This window comes from Nicotiana tomentosiformis, chromosome 5 (genome assembly GCF_000390325.3).
Source record: "Nicotiana tomentosiformis chromosome 5, ASM39032v3, whole genome shotgun sequence".
NCBI lineage: Eukaryota > Viridiplantae > Streptophyta > Magnoliopsida > Solanales > Solanaceae > Nicotiana > Nicotiana tomentosiformis.
In genome coordinates this window covers 23655968-23675818 of record NC_090816.1, presented here as the reverse complement: position 1 = coordinate 23675818, position 19851 = coordinate 23655968, and the positions used below count along the sequence as shown (strand labels likewise).

General features: G+C 39.5%; 1 protein-coding gene across 1 annotated transcript; it reads right to left on the bottom strand.

Annotated features, from left to right (window-relative positions):
* Positions 1–928: 928 nt before the first annotated feature.
* On the bottom strand, positions 929–6188 carry LOC104105230 (eukaryotic peptide chain release factor subunit 1-3-like). The gene is made up of 2 exons (XM_009613486.4): positions 6041–6188; positions 929–2480 (listed from the first exon to the last, which is right to left on the bottom strand). The coding sequence occupies exon 2, from the start codon at positions 2454–2456 to the stop codon at positions 1143–1145; it is 1314 nt and encodes a 437-aa protein (XP_009611781.1). The 5' UTR covers positions 2457–2480; positions 6041–6188; the 3' UTR covers positions 929–1142.
* Between the last annotated feature and the right edge of the window lie 13663 nt (positions 6189–19851).

The following is a 19851-nucleotide window of genomic DNA, read 5'->3' as shown; positions in this document are numbered from 1 at the left end:
CTGTCAAGTGTGCTTCAATTACTTCAGAAGTTCTACTTCATTGTTGTAATAAGAGAAAAACTATGGTGACATTGTTTTCTTTCTTATATCAATTGGTCCAGAGACAAGCTCCTCAATTTGACAAATACGTACTTGAAAGTTAATGGGGACACCATTAATTTCTCCCTTTCTAACAACAACTAACTTCTAACAGCAAGATTTGGGCAGTAAGAAATTGACAAATGGGGACACCATTCATTTCTCCCTTTGTAACCACAGCTAACTTCTAACAAGATTTTGGGCAGTAAGAAATTGACAACCAAACATGAGAAGTGCAGGATGTCCACTAGAGACTAAAAAGGTTAGGTGATTTTTCCCATTAGCCCTTGGTCGGCAGAGTTACTTAGTACATCTGTACATGCACTGATAGGAAGATCGATCGCAAGCTCCCAACACAATAGTCTAGGTACATGCAAGCTGGCCCGAACACATGCCACCACCATTTTAAATTTTTTAAAAAAAGGAGGGGGGGGGGGGGGGGGGTGTCACCTAAACAGTCATGTGATAACTTCTCAACCTTGATGATAACTACTTCACTCTCTTATAAATCATCAATGCAGACGCTTAAGTACACTAAAGCTTCAATGCATATTCTACTTACTCATGCTTAAATCTGAACATCCTACAAATAGAAGATTTCATACATCTACATCGTGTCTTAATATTATTCTAAACTCTACAACATAGCAACTAAATTTTCTTTGTGATTCGATCACAACTCAGAGAAGATCAAGGTCAGTCAGAGATGCACCCCTCAGGTGGATAACTCCGTTCTTACTGACTGTAGAAACTCAAATATCTATAACAAACAAGACATTGAATCCCATTCACCATAAATAAAAATTCTCCCTGCTATAAACTCAAAAAATTAATATGGCAGACAGGCTGATAAAACAATCAACAAGTCCTCTTCAATTGACATTTGTTCGAAGGAAATCTATTCCACATTTAAAGGAAAAAACAAGCAACGTTTACAACAGAAAATACTAATGATTTATATTAAGAATGACAGCTGGAACCTCATTGCAATGCTGGCCGAAAAACTCCCACCAATTGTACATCTCTCATTCATTATCTGGACTTAGTAGACATAAATAATTGGCTTAATCGGAATCCTCAAAGTATTCTCCTTCATCAGATGGCTCATCGAAGGAACGCATGTCAAGCTGGTAACGAAGGATCCCCCCAATGCCACCAAATCCTCTGCAAAACTGTGACCCCTCTTGAGACCTGTTAGTGACAAACTCAAGCGAACAACCAAAAGTTTTGTATTCATTTGCAAACCACTCGAGCAGCGGCATTTTGTCCTGAACCTCCAATTCAGCTGATGTGGCAGGATCCTTGAAGTTGCTTTGATCGGCCTCTCCGTCCTTGTTTAGGTGCTTAACGACAATCTCATTAGTCACACTATTTTTCAGTACGTATCGGTTTATATCAAGATTTTCCCACACAATAAGAGTTTCAACAGCTCCCATCTCCAAACCTTTTATTGTGTCATCCACACCGAACACATACTTTCCAGTATCTTGACTGATTTCCTCAAAGAATTTTCCTATCAAGCGCTTTTCTTGTATAAACTTCACATTAGCCAGAATCTCAGCGGACAGCTCGATTGCCTGATTGAAGCCATTTTCCCCACCATAGGACACATCGACCACGTTAAGTATCTTTGCTTGTAGGCGCGGATCAAACATATCAGATTGGCTTAGCTCGGTCTTGAAATCAGCCGACCCAGCAAGTATTAGTCCAGATACATTTGGCTGGCTAGTGGCTGGATTAATGAAGAATTGAGTAGCAAGCTCTGCTGTCTTCCTCACATAATTATGGCGTTTCTCCATTCGAAGACGAGCAAATCGAAGAGCTGATTGACCTCCTCTTCCGTGCTTCTTTGGAAGGTCGACAGTGAACTTATGAAGAACTTCTCGTGTATTGCCGCTTAAGGTCCCAAAAAGGGTGCCATTACCATCCATAACAATGAAACCAAACTTCTCATCAGATTCCAATAATTCACCCAGAGGTTCGGTATGAAACTTGTTGTCACATAAGTAGAGAGACGCATTTATGGGTTTAAAAGGCGTAAGATCAAAGGTGACCTTCTTTTCCTTCCCATCATCTGTCACTATAGTTCCAGTATAAAGCAGCAATCCATTAGGAGGAACTTTGTTATACAGTTTAAGCCTCTGTTGAGCAGACGTTATTGCACCGAGCACAGACTGACGGTTTACTCTGCTCTTAATATTTGAGGCAGTACCGTATTCTTCTGCCAGCATCTTGGTAATACGAGATATCTGATCACCAGGGGGTATGATAAGAGAGATCATGCTCGTGCCATTTCCTCTGGCAGATTGTAGGGCTTTGATTAACTTTTTCATTTTCCATATTTCAATATTCTTATCATTTTCTTGGCCATCTGCCATTGCCAATTAATACCAGACTCTGACCTAGAGGCATACAGAAGACAAATCAGAGTCCACATAGATCAAGTACATAAGAGAACAAAGAAACTTGAGAAAAGAAAATAAACTGCAGGTCCATTCCAAAGTAATTATTTTGGAGAAGGATGCTCAGGATTTAATCAATGAGCACATAGTTCACCTCACACTTAAAAGGATCAGAAGTACTTAAAAGTGAGAGTTTTAGCATCCTTATATCAACTATTTATCAGGTCCAAATTGAAAAAACAATTCCCATTTCTTATTGGTTTACGTACTCAACATGTATGTGCACTTTTAAGGAAGAATACTTAGGAATCTTGTAGTTTCCAAAGAGAATTATGCTTTGTTGAACTCTGTGTACCACCTTATTTAAACGCTAGGTTGACAGAAAGGGGATCCTTTCATTTATTTAATTTATGTCATTGACATGCCCCCTTAAACTAGGATGCAGTTCTTTTTCTTGGACTAAGTGCTAAGATATATTTTTGTTGATGAATTTGGCAATAAGAGTTGAACTCAGAGTCTCTGCTTGCATTGCTACTATGTTGAGCTGTTGAACTATGTGTATAACCTCATCTAAAAGCGTAAGTTGTTAGAAATGAGACACTTTTATTTATTTATTTATTATCTACTTATTTTACGTCTTCAACGTGTTTCATCAAACACAAATGGGAACATTTTGTTTTTCGTGGTACCCATATCCACCATTTTACTCGGTTCCAAAACAACTTTACTTATAAAAGAGAGAACAACCAACCTACTCCATTAACTACCAAACATCAAATGATAATCGCATCCCCTGAAGTATAGAAAAAGAAATAACAAGAGAATATATATTAAAAAAGAGCAACCAAGTCCACGTCACCATGTGACCACCCTCTATCATTGTCTTCATGATAAATTTCCAAACAAGTTGACATCTTCTGAAATGTGGACTCACTATGGTGGCAGAGTCGCAACAGAGGACTTTACAAGGTGAATGTAGCATACAAGATTTTGAATCACACTGATTTACAAATAACTAATTGGCCATCGAAGCATATATGGAAAATCAAGATTCCCTATAAGGTAGCTTGTTTCACCTGGCAACTAGCAAAGGAGGCTGTTTTAACCCAGGATAATATCATAACGTCCACTGTGCTCAAGATGCTTTCTATGTGGGGAAACTGCTGAGACAGTTAGCTATCTATTTTTACACTGCATGATAACAGACCAACTATGGAAAATCTTTATTAGTCTCAGAGGTATTTCCTGGACAATGCCTTGTAGGATTAATGAAGTTCTTTTCAGTTTGGGATGAAGCTGGAGCTGGAGCAATAAACAGAGATAAATGGAGGATTATCCCAGCATGGATTTGGTGGACAATCTGGAAAGAGAGAAATTCCAGATGTTTTGAGGACAAAAGCAACTCAGTGCAAAAGATCAAGCTTAACGGTGTTCTACTTTTTTGTTTTTGGTGTAAATAGATTTACACATAAGATATTGTATCAATCCTAGATATTCTAGGGTCTTGCTAGGATTGCAGATCAGTTTTCTTCTCTTTTGCTCACTTGTAACTATGGTTTCAGTACAACCTATATACTGGTTTTATTAATACATACAGAATTACAGATGTTACCGTTTCCCAAAAAAAAAAAAAAAAAAGAAGAAGAAGAACTTCCTCCCCTCTTTGCTTGCCTTGACACACCCTTGTCAAAAGGGTGAGCCATAGGTACATTCTGTGTACTCTTCAAAATTTCGAAAAAGACTTGCTAGAAGCTGGACATACTCCCATCACAAACGTCTGCTCTTTTTTGATGAATAAAGATAATTTTATTCATGAATTATGGCAAAGAATGTGCTGGACATGTACATAGCAAAAACATAGATCCATCACAAACCAGCAAACATCTGCTCTTGATAATCATACTCGAGTTCATAAAACATTCTCTGACACAACAAACACCATCACTAATAAATGCTCCGCACACAATAAAAAAATGTGTCAAACTTCATCAAGAAAGATCTTCAGCCTCAATAGCAGAAAGTTCAATAACATATTTAGTTTCATCATGGAACACGATACGTTGAACTCTCTTTTCTTTAATAACCTAAGAAAATTAAAAGCTACATTGTTCAGACCATGATCATTGGAAACGCGAAATCTTGAACTTGCACGATTGAGAACATTACAAGTCTTCTTTTTGTAAAGAGGGTTTCCTAGTAGTAACTAAATCAACCAACCATGCCTCAATCCTAAACTCATCTAGCTCAACTATATAAATCATCTTCCATGTTCTGCTCTATTCAAGCCCATTTCCTTCCAATACTAAATAAATTGTCTCTAACCAAAAACAATACACTAACCGTAACTAACTGCCAATAAAACTAACCTAGGCTGGCTATGAAGAAGATCAAACCCACATACCTCAGCTAAAAGTGACTCTGGTTTAAAATCTCGAAACTACACACTACAGAGCACTTCTCTTATCAGACACCACTAAAACAACTCTAATATCTCAGGAGCAGTAAAATAGTTGCACAATATATAACATGACACTTATGTGAGCATGGGACTGATCACACTTTACTACAACTAGCCCTAAGGATGCCAGAGGCGGATGTAGAGTTCAACTTATGGGTTCATTTGAACCCAGTAGCTCTGGCTCTGGCCATGTTTATGTGTTAAAAGATTCACTACATAAGTACAAATAATTGATCTCGAACACAGTAAATCAAATGAGTTGTGGTATGATCCCAGACTCACATCCATAAAGTTCAAATCCTGAATTTGCCTCTGAAGAATGCATAGATCTATTAGCTGATACCTTCTAGCAAAAAGCAATTAGCCTATCAGGTTTCATAATAAATCTTAAACCTTTTTCATTATTTACCCATTGACTTCTTTATTAGCAAGAAAAACGAAAAACATAGTCGACATTCAAGCATGAATCCCTTGAGCGCTTCAGCAGCGGATAGCAGGATGGGCAAAGCACTCTGCTGCGGCGAGCAGCCGGTTCTTATTTCATAATTTCTAATATTTTGTAGTAGTGCTAACAATACTGATGCAAGAACCTAATAATCTATGCATATAACCAAGGGAGGATGTACAGTATAAGCTATAGGTTCAGCTGAACCTAGTAGCTTAAGTTCAATACCTGTATACGTGTAGCTTAAGTTCAATACCTATATACGTGTTAATAAAATCTACTTTAGTAAATATTTATACATATTAAATTTCGAACACAGTAACTCAAATAGTCAATGGGCTCAGTGGCAATTCCGAACCCATAAAGTTCAAATAATCGATCCGCCTCTGCAGATACCCATATCAAACAAAATCAAGAAATCAAGCAAATCCCAGCTATGGTTTACCCATTAGATTGATTTCAACCAATAATACCCTTAATCCAAGAAAACCCATATCAAAATAACAAAAGCTAATCCATAAGGCGTAATCAATAATTCCAATTCTGAGGGATTTTTAACCATTAATAACTTCAATCAAACAAAATCCATATCAGAACTACGAGCTAAACGATGAAAAGAGGAGGTTAATTATTTGAGAGATAAGAAAGGTACAGTACCTGTTCGAAGTAGCGTTCGGTGTAGCTTGAGCAAGCTGGTTGTGAAAATGTTAAAATCCCTATATCAATTGTTTTTTCTATGGAAGAAATAATATAGAAATATGACTAAAGTTGATACTTTCAGAAAGGATCTAAAGCAAGATATTTTTCCATAAGTCAAGTTTGGTATTGGATGTAATACAAAAAAATAATTATTAACAATAGAGCTATAACAAATCCTTAATGATTCTTACTTTAGCTTAATTGCAAAATTATGATTTAATTAGAAGATATCATATTAACGGCAAAACTCTAAAATCTATATACACTTAGAGAATAAAGGATACACACATTTGTGATTGACCCAAAAAGGTCATCTTTAAATTTAATAATTATTTCTGTGATCTGAGACCTCAAACAACACTATTTATTATTCCTTGACTTGCGTGCGCAGTCCGTATAATTTTCTGGAAAGTTTTTATATGAAAAATTGATCAAAATAAGAAATAGAGCCTTAAAACTCAATTGAGTTGACTTTGGTCAACATTTTGAGCAAACAGACTCGGATAAGTATTTTGACAGTTTCGTTTGGTCCGTATCATAATTTGGGACTTGGGCGAATGCCCGAAATTTAATTCGGAGGTCCCTACCTTGAGTTATCCAATGTTGCCGAAATTTGTAAGTTTAAAAATTTATGACTTAAGAGATTTGACTAATGTTTGACTTTGTTGATACTGGATCCATATTTTAGTTTTGGAATCTGGTATAGCTCTATTACTATATTTATGACTTGTATGCCAAATTTGGTGAGAAACGGAGCTGGTTTGACATGATTCGGGTGTCCGGTTGTTAAAATAGAAATTCTAAAGTTTCTTAAAAATTTCATTTGATTTGGTGTTTGATTCGTAGTTCTAGGCATTATTTTGGTGTTTTGATCGTGCGAGCAAGTTCGTATGATATTTTTGGACTTGTGTGCATGTACGGTTTAGAGCTCCAAGTGCTCGGGTGAGTTTCGGATAGCCTGCGGACCTTTTGAACTTTGGAAAAATCTGGGTTTTGAGCTTCAACTGTCATCTGGTGCATGGTGCTTCGCGATCGCGAAATCATTCCCGCGATCGGGAAGAGGAAATTGTGAGCCGTGATTTTTACCCTTCGCGTTCGCGAAGATAGGCACGCGACCGCGGAAGGTTCGCTCCCAGTGCACCGCGAACGCGTAGAGTTGATCGCATCCGCGTAGAAGGAATGAAGGCAGAAGCTGAGCACACCATTTGTGCTACGCGATCGCACAAGTCAGTACGCGATCGTGTAAGGCTGAGAAAATATTCTCCGCGATCGCATGACCATTTACGCGATCGCGTAGAGTTAAAAATCTGGGCAGCCAAAATATGATTCGCGATCGCAAAGAATTATCCGCGACCGCGAATAGTAAAATGGAAGTGGGAAAAGATGTGCTACACGATCGTGAAGGAATTTCCGCCATCGCATAAGGTAAAAACTTGGACAAACAGAATTTAAGTTCTGTAAATGGGATTTTGACCCATTTTCTATCATTTTCGATTTTGAGCTCGGGTAAGACGAGTTTCGGGAAATTTTTACGGGAAAACATTGGGATAAGTGTTCCTTATCCTATATTGATTATATTTCATGATTCCATACTTATTTACATCATGAATCCGTGAATTTATGGAAGAAAAATCATATTTTTATAAAAACTTCAAAAAATGTAAAATGAAGATTTGAAAGCCAATCCAATGTCGGAATTCGATAATTTTTATATGGCTGAACTCGTATCGAAACGGGTATTCGGATTTCGTAAGTTTTTCCTGGATTCGAGACGTGGGTCCCACTATTGATTTTTTAAATAAATTTCGGATTTTAATCCGGAAAAATTAATAAATTCATATAAAATTAATTCCTACGCTTTGTATTGAATATATTGAATTGTTTATGACTAGATTTGAGGATTTCGGATACTAATTCGCGAGGCAAGGGTGTATTGAAAACTTGAATTTGGTTGCGAAGCGAGGTAAGTGTCGTGGTTAACCTTGACTTGAGGGAATAGAACTCTTGAATTATTTGCTATGTGAATTTCATGTGTAACGATGTATAGGCAAGGTGACGAGTGCATATACTTTGTCAATTTAATTATTTGCTTAATTATTTAAACATCTTAAAATTATTTTAAGACACGAATTAATTGTTATAATAATTATTTCTCTCCTATTCCTTGTCAAATATTAATTCTTGAATTTCTGTAATAATTGTCACATGCTTATTTGATTTATGTGTCTTAATTGTTACTTGACATTTAGCATATTAAATATTATACTGCCTATTTTCTCTCTGATTTCCACAATTAATTGCTACTTGTCATTGTTTGTTTCATAAATGAATTATAATTATTGTATGCCTTGATGCTTAATAGTTTCACATTGAACGTGGTATTTATTGGAGTATTTTTACTACATTTAAGAGTTATATAAATATATTGGGGGATCGGGTTGCACGCCGCAATAGAGTTATTTAAAATAATATTGGGGGATCGGATTATACACCGCAACAGATTTATTTAAAATTTATATTGTTGGAGCGGGTTATACACCGCAACGGAAATTTATTGAGGAATTATATTGTTGGGGCGGGTTGCACTCCGCAACAGAAGTTGATTGAAATAATAATTGGTTATGACTGCCGAGTTGACTTCAACTGTTAAAATGAGTTACCTGATTTATTTCTATTATTGTTGTTATTATTATTATTGCGTATAGGTTAATGTAAGTGACCTGCCTTAGCCTCGTCACTACTTTGTCGAGGTTAGGCTATGCACTTACCAGTACATGGGGTCGGTTGTTGTCACGACCCAATTTTTCCTCCGTCTGGGTATCGTGATGGCACCTAGTCTTAGGGACTAGGTAAGCCTAACAATAATTAAAACAATATTGTTTAAATAGAATTTCTTAAAACTCCCAAAACCGGTAGTACAAGTCATAAGCTCTTCAGAGTGTTTGCTAGAAAACTTCTAAATACAACTGTCTAGAAATAAGAATAAACAGTGCAAAACAAAAAGTTGAAGGTGACTCTGAAGCCTGCGAACGCAGCAGCAGGTTTACCTTGAGTCTCCACAGTAACAGTCCGCACAGATAGTTAACGAACAAGTACCTGGATCTGCACAAAATAAATGTGCAAAAGAGTAGCATGAGCACACCACATCGGTGCCTAGTAAGTATCAAGACTAACCTCGGTGAAGTAGTGACGAGGACTAGTCAAGACACTCACTGGTCTAATAAACTGAACAAGTATAAGTATAGGGATGACAGAACATGACATCTATCTAAGGACCCCGAGATATGGCTAACGACATAGCAACTGCAATAAGGAAGGAAAAATAGCAAGTAACAGCGGAACACCAGAATAAGACACAGAAGAATGAACTAAAACACAACCCAAATCCAGAAATCACAATACAGTAAAGGCAAGTAGTAACTCAACAGCAGCAATAGTTTTCACATCAGGTCTCAGCCAACAACCCTAATAAATTAGTCAAAATCCTTCAAGTGTAAACTTTCACCCGTAAGTATTTTTTTTTTTAAATTGAGGTCTTTAGAATATAATCCTTTCTAATAAGAAATTATTTTTGGAATATACTTCCTTCAAACATAGTTCTTTCAAGATAAAACCTTTCAAATATAAATTTTTCAAATAATTAGCCTTCAAACATAGTTCTTTCAAGATAAATACTTTTCAAGTATAACCCTTTCAAATAAATATCTTCAAATATAGTTCCTTCGAGATAAATACTTTTCAAATATAAACTTTTCAAATAATTAGCCTTCAAACATAGTTCTTTCAAGATAAATACTTTTCAAATATAACTCTTTCAAATAAATATCTTCAAATATAGTTCCTTCGAGATAAATACCTTTCAAATATAAACTTTTCAAATAATTAGCCTTCAAACATAGTTCTTTTAAGATAAATACTTTTCAAGTATAACCCTTTCAAATAAATATCTTCAAATATAGTTCCTTCGAAATAAATACTTTTCAAATATAAACTTTTCAAATCATATCCTTCGAGTATAAGTCACCCTGTGACACCTGAGCATTGAAGATTTGCAGCCCCGAACACAGATATAACCACAGTGGGGAATCTACCGGAATACCGTCCCATAATCCCAAAATAAATATGCAGTGCTGGGGGATCTCCCGCAATACGTCCGTAGTCCCAAAGTAAATATGCAAGACAGGGGATCTCCCGGAATACGTCTGTAGTCCCAATTTAAATATGCAGTGTTGGGGGATCTCCCGAAATACGCCCGTAGTCCCAATATAAATATGCAGTGCAGGGGGATCTCCCGGAATACGTCTGTAGTCCTAAAGTAAATATGCAAGACAGGGGGTTCTCCCGAAATACGTCCGTAGTCCCAATTTAAATATGCAATGCAAACAACAGAGATAACAACTATAACATGAAAGAAACCTCATAAATCACCACAACGAGTACAAAAGCAACAGTGACAGAAATGCAAAGTACGGCGAGCAAATAAACTCAAGAATTTAAATCACAAGAACGGTATAACTCATTCATAAGAAATAACCACAGTAAAGAATGTTAGGCACAAGGAGAACAACTTAACAAGGGAAAACAAAATAAAAATGTAGCAATGATTCCACAATATTCAAGTCAACAATAAGAAGCCAACACGAGTCAAATAGTTTCAAATAATGGCAAATCAACTAAGATATGTGTTATCTAAACTCCTTTTGAGGTTGAGCAATTACGAGAAAAATTCAACAATTCAAATAAGGATAAGCAGTGGAAGATAATCATAACTCCAATTAAGACTAAACAATTATATGGTGAGAAAGTAATGATTTCAATTAAAGATAAGCAGTTATGAAAAGAAAAAAGAAATATAGCATGGCGATAGAAGAGGTAAAATCTTTGGTTAAGTCGAATAAGGGTCAAATAGACAGTAAGAGTGAATCCTAAAGCAATTATCTCTAGTCAAAGCATGTAGAGGTGAAACTAGCAAATAGGAATTCAAAAAGATCAAAAACAACATCATACACAGTGAATATAAGGACATAAGAACCCAAAAAGGCCAACTTTCCACAAATAGGTCCGAGCACGCACTCGTCACCTCACGTACACAGACTACAATCAACATAGATAACTCAAATCCTAAGGGGTAGTTCCCCCACACAAGGTTAGGCAAGATACTTACTTCGAGTCAAGCTCAATAAATCCGTAAGAATGCCCTTTCCACGAATATCCGGCTCTGGATGGCCCAAATCTAACCAAAATAAATTACATATCATAATTACAACAATAATAGACTCATCTAATTAACGAAATCAACATTTTAACGAAAATTCCGAAATTAACTCAACATCGCCCGTGGGAGCCACTTCTCTAAATCGGGTAAAAATCACAAATATGAACACCCATTCACTCACGAGTCCAACCATATAAGAATTACTCAAATCCGACCACAAATCCCCTTTCAAAACTCGAAATCTTCATTGAAGAAGTTCTTCCAATTTTTCCCAATTTCAACCCCAAAAATCCGAAACTAAATGGAGAAAACAACTATAGATTAATGGAATACAACCAAAAACGAGTTAGGAATCATTACCCCAAAGTTTCCTCTGAAAATCCCTCGAAATATTGCTAAATTCCGAGCTCTCAAGTCCAAAAACGAAGAATGAAACCAAACCCTCGGATTTCTCTTTTCTGCACAGGTGTGACCACACCTGCACATAACTAGCCGTATCTGCGCGACCGCAGGTGCGCACATCCAAGCTGCACTTGCGCTTCCTCTAGCTTCTGCGCGCCAACATCCGCATCTGCGGGCATCGCAGATGCGGAATTTTCCTCGCACCTGCAACCCCTGGCACTCCTCCATTTTTTCGCTTATGTGCTTGCCTCTCCACACGTGCGCTCTCGCACCTGCGGTCTCTTCTTCGCAGGTGCGAAAATACCAGAAGCCTGAAGACTTAGCAGTAACACAAATCAAACTTTTAATCCGTTAAGCACCCGAAACTCACCCGAGGCCCCCGGGCCTCAACCAAACATACCAACCAATCCTAATACATCATACAAACTTAGTCGAGCCTTAAAGTCACATCAAACAATGTCAAAACCACGAATCGCACCATGAATCGAACTTATAAATTTTAAATCTTTCAACTTCTAAAACTCATGCAGAAACCTATCAAATCAACCTAGAATGACGTCAAATTTTGCAGGCAAGTCCCAAATAACATAACGGAGCTATTCCAAATCTCGTAATCGCATTCCGACCCCGATATCAAAAATTCCACTTCCGGTTCAAATCTCCAAATATTTGACTTTCGCCATTTCAAGCCTAAATTAGCTACAGACCTCAGATTTACAGTCCGGACACGCTCTTAAGTCCAAAATTACCCAACAAAGCTAATGGAACTGACGGAACTCCATTCCGGAGTCGTCTTCACATAGTTCCGACTACGGTCAAAATCCTAAGACTTAAGCTTCCGTTTTAGGGACTAAGTATCCCAAATCACTCTGAATCATCCGATAACTGAATTGAACCACGCACGCAAATCAATACACATAATATGAAGCTGCTCAGGGCCTTATGCTGCCGGACGGGACTTAAGTTCTCAAAATGACCGGCCGGGTCGTTACAGTTGTACTGATACTACACTCTGCACTTCTTGTGCAGATTTCGGAGTTGGTCCCAGCGGCGTACTGTAGATTTGCTCGGATATAGCTACTAGTGGAGACTTGAGCTATAACTGCACAGCGTTCGCAGTTCTGAAGTCCCCTTATATCTTATCTCAGATGTGTATTATTTTTCAAACAGCTTGAACTTTATTTAGACCTTTATTTGTATTATTCTAGAAACGTGTGCACTTGTGACTCCAGTTCTGGGATGGTATTTAGATATTGCGATTATTATGGATTATTCACTTTATTTTAGACTTTATTTTCTCATTTATTTTTCTTTGTTATTAATTAATTTAAAATTGTGTTAAAATGGCTAATTATATTCAAATGTTCGCTTGCCTAGCAAGTGAAATGTTAGGCGCCATCACGGTCCCGAAGGTGGGAATTTCGGGTCGTGACAGTTGGTATCAGAGCACTAGGTTACATAGGTCTCACGATTCACGAGCAAACTTAGTAGAGTCTGAAGGATCGGTACAGAGACGTCTGTACTTATCTTTCAGAGGCTATGAAGTTTAGGAACAATATCACTTCTTTTTTATCCTATCGTGCGATTTTATTCTATCATCGATAATTGAACCATTCTATTCTTATTCTCCCACAGATGGCGAGAAGACGTAATACATCTACCGACGGAAAGGGACCAGAGCCCCGGGTGGCAACTATGGCCAAGGGTAGAGGTCGAGGTTGTGCTAGAGGCCGAGGCAGATGAAGAGCTTAGTCTAGAGCTGAGCAGTCGCACCTGTTGTAGAACCTCAGGTGGATCTTCAGGAGAAAGTTCCAATTCAGACTGTACCAGTTGGACCAGTTCAGGTCCCGGAAGGATTCATAACTACTCCAGCGCTTCAGGATGCTCTAGTCCGTTTGGTAAGTCTTATGGAGGGCGTGGCCCAGAATGGTACATTTCCAGTGGCACTAGCCGTCTCACAGGCCGGGGGAGGAGCACAAACTCCACTACTCTCGCTCTGGAGCAGATGGCTCCCTAGTATCAGGCTCTAGCAGCCCCGCCAGTTGGGATAGTTTAGCCAGTTGTTGCGACACAGGCCGCTGATAGGCCCGCCATGTCTTCTGAGGCCTTATTGAGACTGGATAAATTTACTAAAAAATTTTCAGTTCACTTCAGTGGTACACCTTCTGAGGACCCACAGGATTATCTTGACCGTTGCCATGAGGTGCTGCGGAACATGGGTATAGTTGAGACCAATGGGGTTGATTTTGTTGTATTTAAGATGACGGGTTCCACTAAGAGGTAGTGGAGAAATTATACATTGACCAGACCAATTGGATCGCCTGCATTGACCTGAGAGCAGTTTTCACGGCTATTTCTAGAGAAGTTCCTCCCTATCACATTGAGAGAGGATTACCGTAGGTAATTTGAGCGTCTACAGCAGGGCAGTATGACTGTTACTCTATATGAATCCCATTTTGTGGATTTAGCCCATCATGCTCTCCTTTTACTACCTACTGAGGGAGAGAGAGTGAGGAGGTTTATTGAGGGACTCACTCACCCTATCAGGCTTCAGATGGCCAAGGAGACCGGAAGTGGGATTTCCTTTCAGGAAGCTGCTAATGTCGCGAGGAGGACCGAGATGGTTCTTGAATAGGAGAGAGGGCGGAGGTCTGATAAGAGGCCTCGTCAGTTCGGTGGTTTCAGTGGTGCCTCGCCTAGAGGTAGGGGTAATTTTGGTAGGGGTCATCCTCCCAGACCGTTTCATTCAGCACTTCAGGCATCTCTCGGTGCTTTAGGGAGTCACGGTCCTATTATGCCTTACTCTGGGCAGCCAACATTTAGTGCACATTCAGCTCCTATCAGTGCACCACCACTCCAGAGTTATTACAACGGTTATCCAGCCCGTTCGGGTCAGCTTCAGCTTCAATTGCCACGACATCAGGATGGGTGTTATGAGTGTGGGAACATTGGCCACATCAGGAGGTATTTCCCTAGGATGTCGAGTAACAGATCTCGTCAAGATTCTCATGCCATCATACCAGCACCAGTTGCTTCACCGCCTGCTCAGCCAGCTAGAGGTAGGGGTCAGGCAGCTAGAGGTGGAGGTTAGGCCATTAGAGGTGGAGGTCAGGCCGTTAGAGGTGGAGGCCAGCCAGTTAGAGGCCGTCCCAGAGACGCAGTTCAGAGTGGTAGGGCCCAGCCCCGATTTTATGCTTTTCCAGCTAGGCCTGAGGCTGAGTCATCTGATGCCGTGATCACAGGTACTATTCCAGTATGCCATAGAGATGCTTCAGTTCTATTTGATCCAGGATCTACCTATTCCTATGTGTCCTCTTATTTTGCTTTGTATTTGGTTATGCCTCGTGATTCTCTAAGTGCTTCTGTGTATATATCTACACCGGTGGGAGACTCTGTTATAGTAGACCATGTCTATCATTCGTGTGTGATTACTATTGGTAGTCTTGAGACTAGTGTGGATCTTCTACTTCTTGATATGGTAGATTTTGATGCCATCTTGGGTATGGATTGGTTGTCACCTTATCATGCTATATTGGATTGTCATGTCAAGACGGTGACGCTAGCCATGCCGGGGTTACCTCGGTTAGAGTAGAAAGGAACTCCTGGTCATTCTACCAGTAAGGTTATTTCTTATATGAAGGCTCGGCGTATGATCGAGAAAGGATGTCTAGCCTATTTGTCTTATATTCGCGATTCCAGTGCAGACGTTCCTTCTATGGACTCAGTACCTGTTGTTTGTGAATTTCCAGAAGTATTTCCTGCAGATTTGCTGGGGATGCCACCCGGCAGACATATTGACTTCTGTATTAATTTAGCTCCGGGCACCCAGCCCATTTCTATCCCACCATATCATATGGCCCCACCGGAGTTGAAAGAATTGAAGGAGCAGTTACAAGACTTGCTTGATTAGGGATTTATAGACCCAGTGTCTCGCCCTGGGGTGCACCAGTAGTATTTGTAAAGAATAAAGATAGTTCAATGTGAATGTGTATAGATTATCGGCAGTTGAACAAGGCTACTATCAAGAACAAGTATCCACTGCCAAGAATTGATGACTTATTCGATCAGTTTCAGGGTGCCAAGGTATTTTCAAAGATCGACTTGAGGTCTGGTTACCATCAGTTAAAGATTAGGGCATCTGATGTCCCTAAGATAGCTTTTCGGACTCGGTATGGGCATTACGAATTCCTAGTGATGTCATTTGGGTTAACAAATGCCCCAGCAGCATTTATGGATTTGATGAATCGGGTGTTCAAGCCCTATTTGGATTCTTTTGTAGTTGTATTCATTGATGATATCTTGATTTACTCCAGCAGTCGAGAGGATCATGAGCAGCATCTTCGTAGTATGCTTCAGACTTTGAAAAATAATCAGTTATATGCTAAATTTTCAAAATGGGAGTTTTGGTTAAACTCAGTTGCCTTTTGGGGGCATGTTGTATCGGTAGAAGGCATAAAGGTGGATCCTAAGACGATTGAGGCTGTTCAGAATTGGCCTAGACCTACTTCAGTTACAGAGATCCGGAGTTTTCTGGGTTTGGCAGGCTATTATCGTCGGTTCGTGGAGGGGTTTTCATCTATAGCAAGCCCATTTACCAGACTGACCCAAAAAGGTATTCCATTCAGATGGTCAGATGAGTGTGAGCTGAGCTTTTAGAAGCTCAAGACTACTCTGACTACGGCGTCAGTATTGGTATTACCCACAGGTTCAGAATCTTATACGGTATATTGTGATGCATCTCACATTGGGCTTGGTTCAGTATTAATGCAAGATGGCCGGGTGATTGCATACGCATCGCGACAATTGAAAGTTCACGAGAAGAATTATCCTGTTCATGACTTAGAATTGGCAGCCATTGTTTATGCGCTGAAGATTTTGAGGCATTACCTCTACGGTGTCTCGTGTGAGGTATTTACTGATCATCGTAGCCTTCAGTATCTATTCAAATGAAAAGATCTTAATTTGAGGCAGAGAAGATGGTTGGAGTTGTTGAAAGACTATGATATCACCATTTTGTATCATCCCAGAAAGGCTAATGTGGTGGCCGATGCTTTGAGTAGAAAGGCTGTGAGTATGGGCAGCCTTGCTTATATTCCGGTTGGTGAGAGACCATTAGCTGTAGATGTCCAGACTTTGGCTAATCAGTTCGTGAGGTTAGATATTTCAAAACCTAGTCGAGTTCTAGCTTGCATAGTCGCTCAGTCTTCATTATATAAGCGCATTAGAGAGCGGCAGTATAATGATCCTCATTTACTTGTCCTTAAGGAAACGGTGCGGCACGATGATGCCAAATAGGTTGTTGTGGGGGAAGGTGGAGTTCTGCGAATGTAGGGTCGTATTTGTGTGCCTAATGTGGATGGGTTTTGTGAATTAATTCTGGAAGAGGCCCACAGTTCCAGGTATTCTATTCATCTAGGTACCACCAAAATGTATCAAGATTTGCGGCAACATTATTGGTGGAGGAGAATGAAGAAGGATATAGTTGCATATTTAGCTCGGTGTCTGAATTGTCAGCAAGTTAAGTACGAGCATCAGAGATCTGGTGGTTTGCTTCAGAAGTTAGAAATTCCTGAGTGGAAGTGGGAGCGTATCACTATGGATTTTGTTATTGGGCTTCCACGGACTCAGAGAAAATTTGACGCAGTTTGGGTCATTGTGGACAGGTTGACCAAGTTAGCATATTTCATTCCAGTGGCAGTTACCTATTCTTCAGAGCGGTTAGCTGAAATTTACATTCGTGAGATTGTCCGCCTTCACGGTGTGCCTATGTCTATCATTTCTGATCGAGGTACGCAGTTCATTTCGCACTTCTGGAAGGCTGTACAGTGTGAGTTAGGCACGCGGGTTGAGTTGAGTACACCATTTCATCCACAGACAGACGGACAGTCAGAACGCACTATTCATATATTGGAAGATATGCTTCGTGCTTGTGTTATAGACTTTGGAGGTTCTTGGGATCAATTCTTGCCACTTGCAGAGTTTGCCTATAATAATAGCTACTAGTCGAGCATTCAGATGGCTCCGTATGAAGCATTGTACGGGAGACAATGTTGTTCGCCAGTTGACTGGTTTGAACCGGGAGAGGCTCAGTTGTTGGGTACCGATTTGGTGCACGATGCCTTGGATAAGGTCAAAATTATTCAGGATCGACTTCGCATAGCTTAGTCTAGGCAAAAGAATTATGCCGACCGTAAGGTTCGTGATATTGCATTCATGGTTGGAGAAATAGTATTGCTCCAGGTTTCACCTATAAAAGGTGTAATGAGGTTCCAAAAGAAGGGCAAGTTGAGCCCTAGGTATATTGGACTCTTTGAAATTCTTGAAAGGGTGGTCGAAGTAGCCTACAGGCTTGCATTACCACCTAGTTTATCAGCGGTTCATCCGGTGTTCCATGTGTCTATGCTCTAGAAATATTATGGTGTTCCGTCCCATGTATTAGATTTCAGCTCAGTCCAATTGGACAAAGATTTGACTTATGAAGAAGAGCCGGTAGTTATTCTAGCTCGGTAGGTCCGACAGTTGAGGTCTAAGAGTTATCCTTCAGTTCGGGTACAATGTAGTGGTCAGCCGGTAGAAGCATCTACCTAGAAGTCCGAGTTGGAAAAGCGAAGTAAATATCCACACCTTTTCACCAGCTCAGGTGCTTTTTCTAATTCCGTTCGAGGACGAATGTTTGTTTTAGAGGTGGAGAATTTGATGACCCAAAAGGTCATCTTTAAATTTAATAATTATTTCTATGATCTGGGACCTCAAACAGCACTATTCATCATTCCTCGACTTGCGTGCACAATCCGTATAATTTTCTGGAAAGTTTTTATATGAAAAATTGATTAAAATGAGAAATCAAGCCTTAAAACTCAACTGAGTTGACTTTGGTCAATATTTTGAGCAAACAGACTCGGATCAATGTTTTGACAGTTTCGGTATGTTCGTATCGTGATTTGAGACTTGGGCGTATGCCCGAAATTTAATTCGGAGGTCCCTAACTCGAGTTATCGCGTGTTGTCGAAAATTTTAAGTTTAAAGGTTTAATGACTTAAGAGATTTGACTAATGTTTGACTTTGTTGACACCGGGTTCATATTTTGGTTTCGGAACCCGGTATAGCTCCATTACTATATTTATGACTTGTCTGCCAAATTTGGTGAGAAACAGAGCTGGTTTGACGTGATTCAGGCGCCCGGTTGTTAAAATAGAAATTCTAAAGTTTCTTAAAAATTTCATTTGATTTGGTGTACGATTTGTAGTTCTAGGCATTATTTTGGTGTTTTGATGGTGCGAGCAAGTTCGTATGGTATTTTTGGACTTGTGTACTTGTAAGGTTTAGAGCCCCGAGGGCTCAGGTAAGTTTCGGATAGCATACAGACCTTTTGAACTTTGGAAAAATCTGGCTTTTGAGCTTCAACTGTCATCTGGTGCATGGTGCTTCGCGATCACGAAGCCATTCCCGCGATCGCGAAGAGGAAATTGTGAGCCGTGATTTTTACCCTTTGCGTTCGCGAAGATCGGCACGCGATCGCGGCAGGTTAGCTCCCAGTGCACTGCGAACGCGTAGAGTTGATCGCGTCCGCGTAGAAGGAATGAAGGCAGAAGCTGGGCACGCCATTTGTGCTATGCGATCACACAAGTCAGTACGCGATCACGTAAGGCTGAGAAAATGTTCTCCGCGATCGCATGACCATTTACGCGATCGCGTAGTGTTAAAAATCTGGGTAGCCAAAATATGATTCGCGATTGCAAAGAATTATTTGCGATCGCGAAGAGTAAAATAGAACTGGGCAAAGACATGCTACGCGATCGCGAAGGAATTTCCGCGATCGCATAAGGTAAAAACCTGGACAAACAGAACTTAAGTTATGTAAATGGGATTTCGACCCATTTTCTAGAATTTTTAATTTTGAGCTCGGGTAAGACGATTTTCGAGCGATTTTCACGGGAAAACATTGGGGTAAGTGTTCCTTATCATATATTGATTATATTCCATGATTCCATACTCATTTACATCATGAATCCGTGAATTTATGGAAGAAAAATTATATTTTTATAAAATTTTTCAAAAATGTAAAATGAAGATTTGAAAGCCAATCCGATGTCGGAATTCGATAATTTTTGTATGGATGAACTCGTATCGGAACGGGTGTTCAGATTTCGTA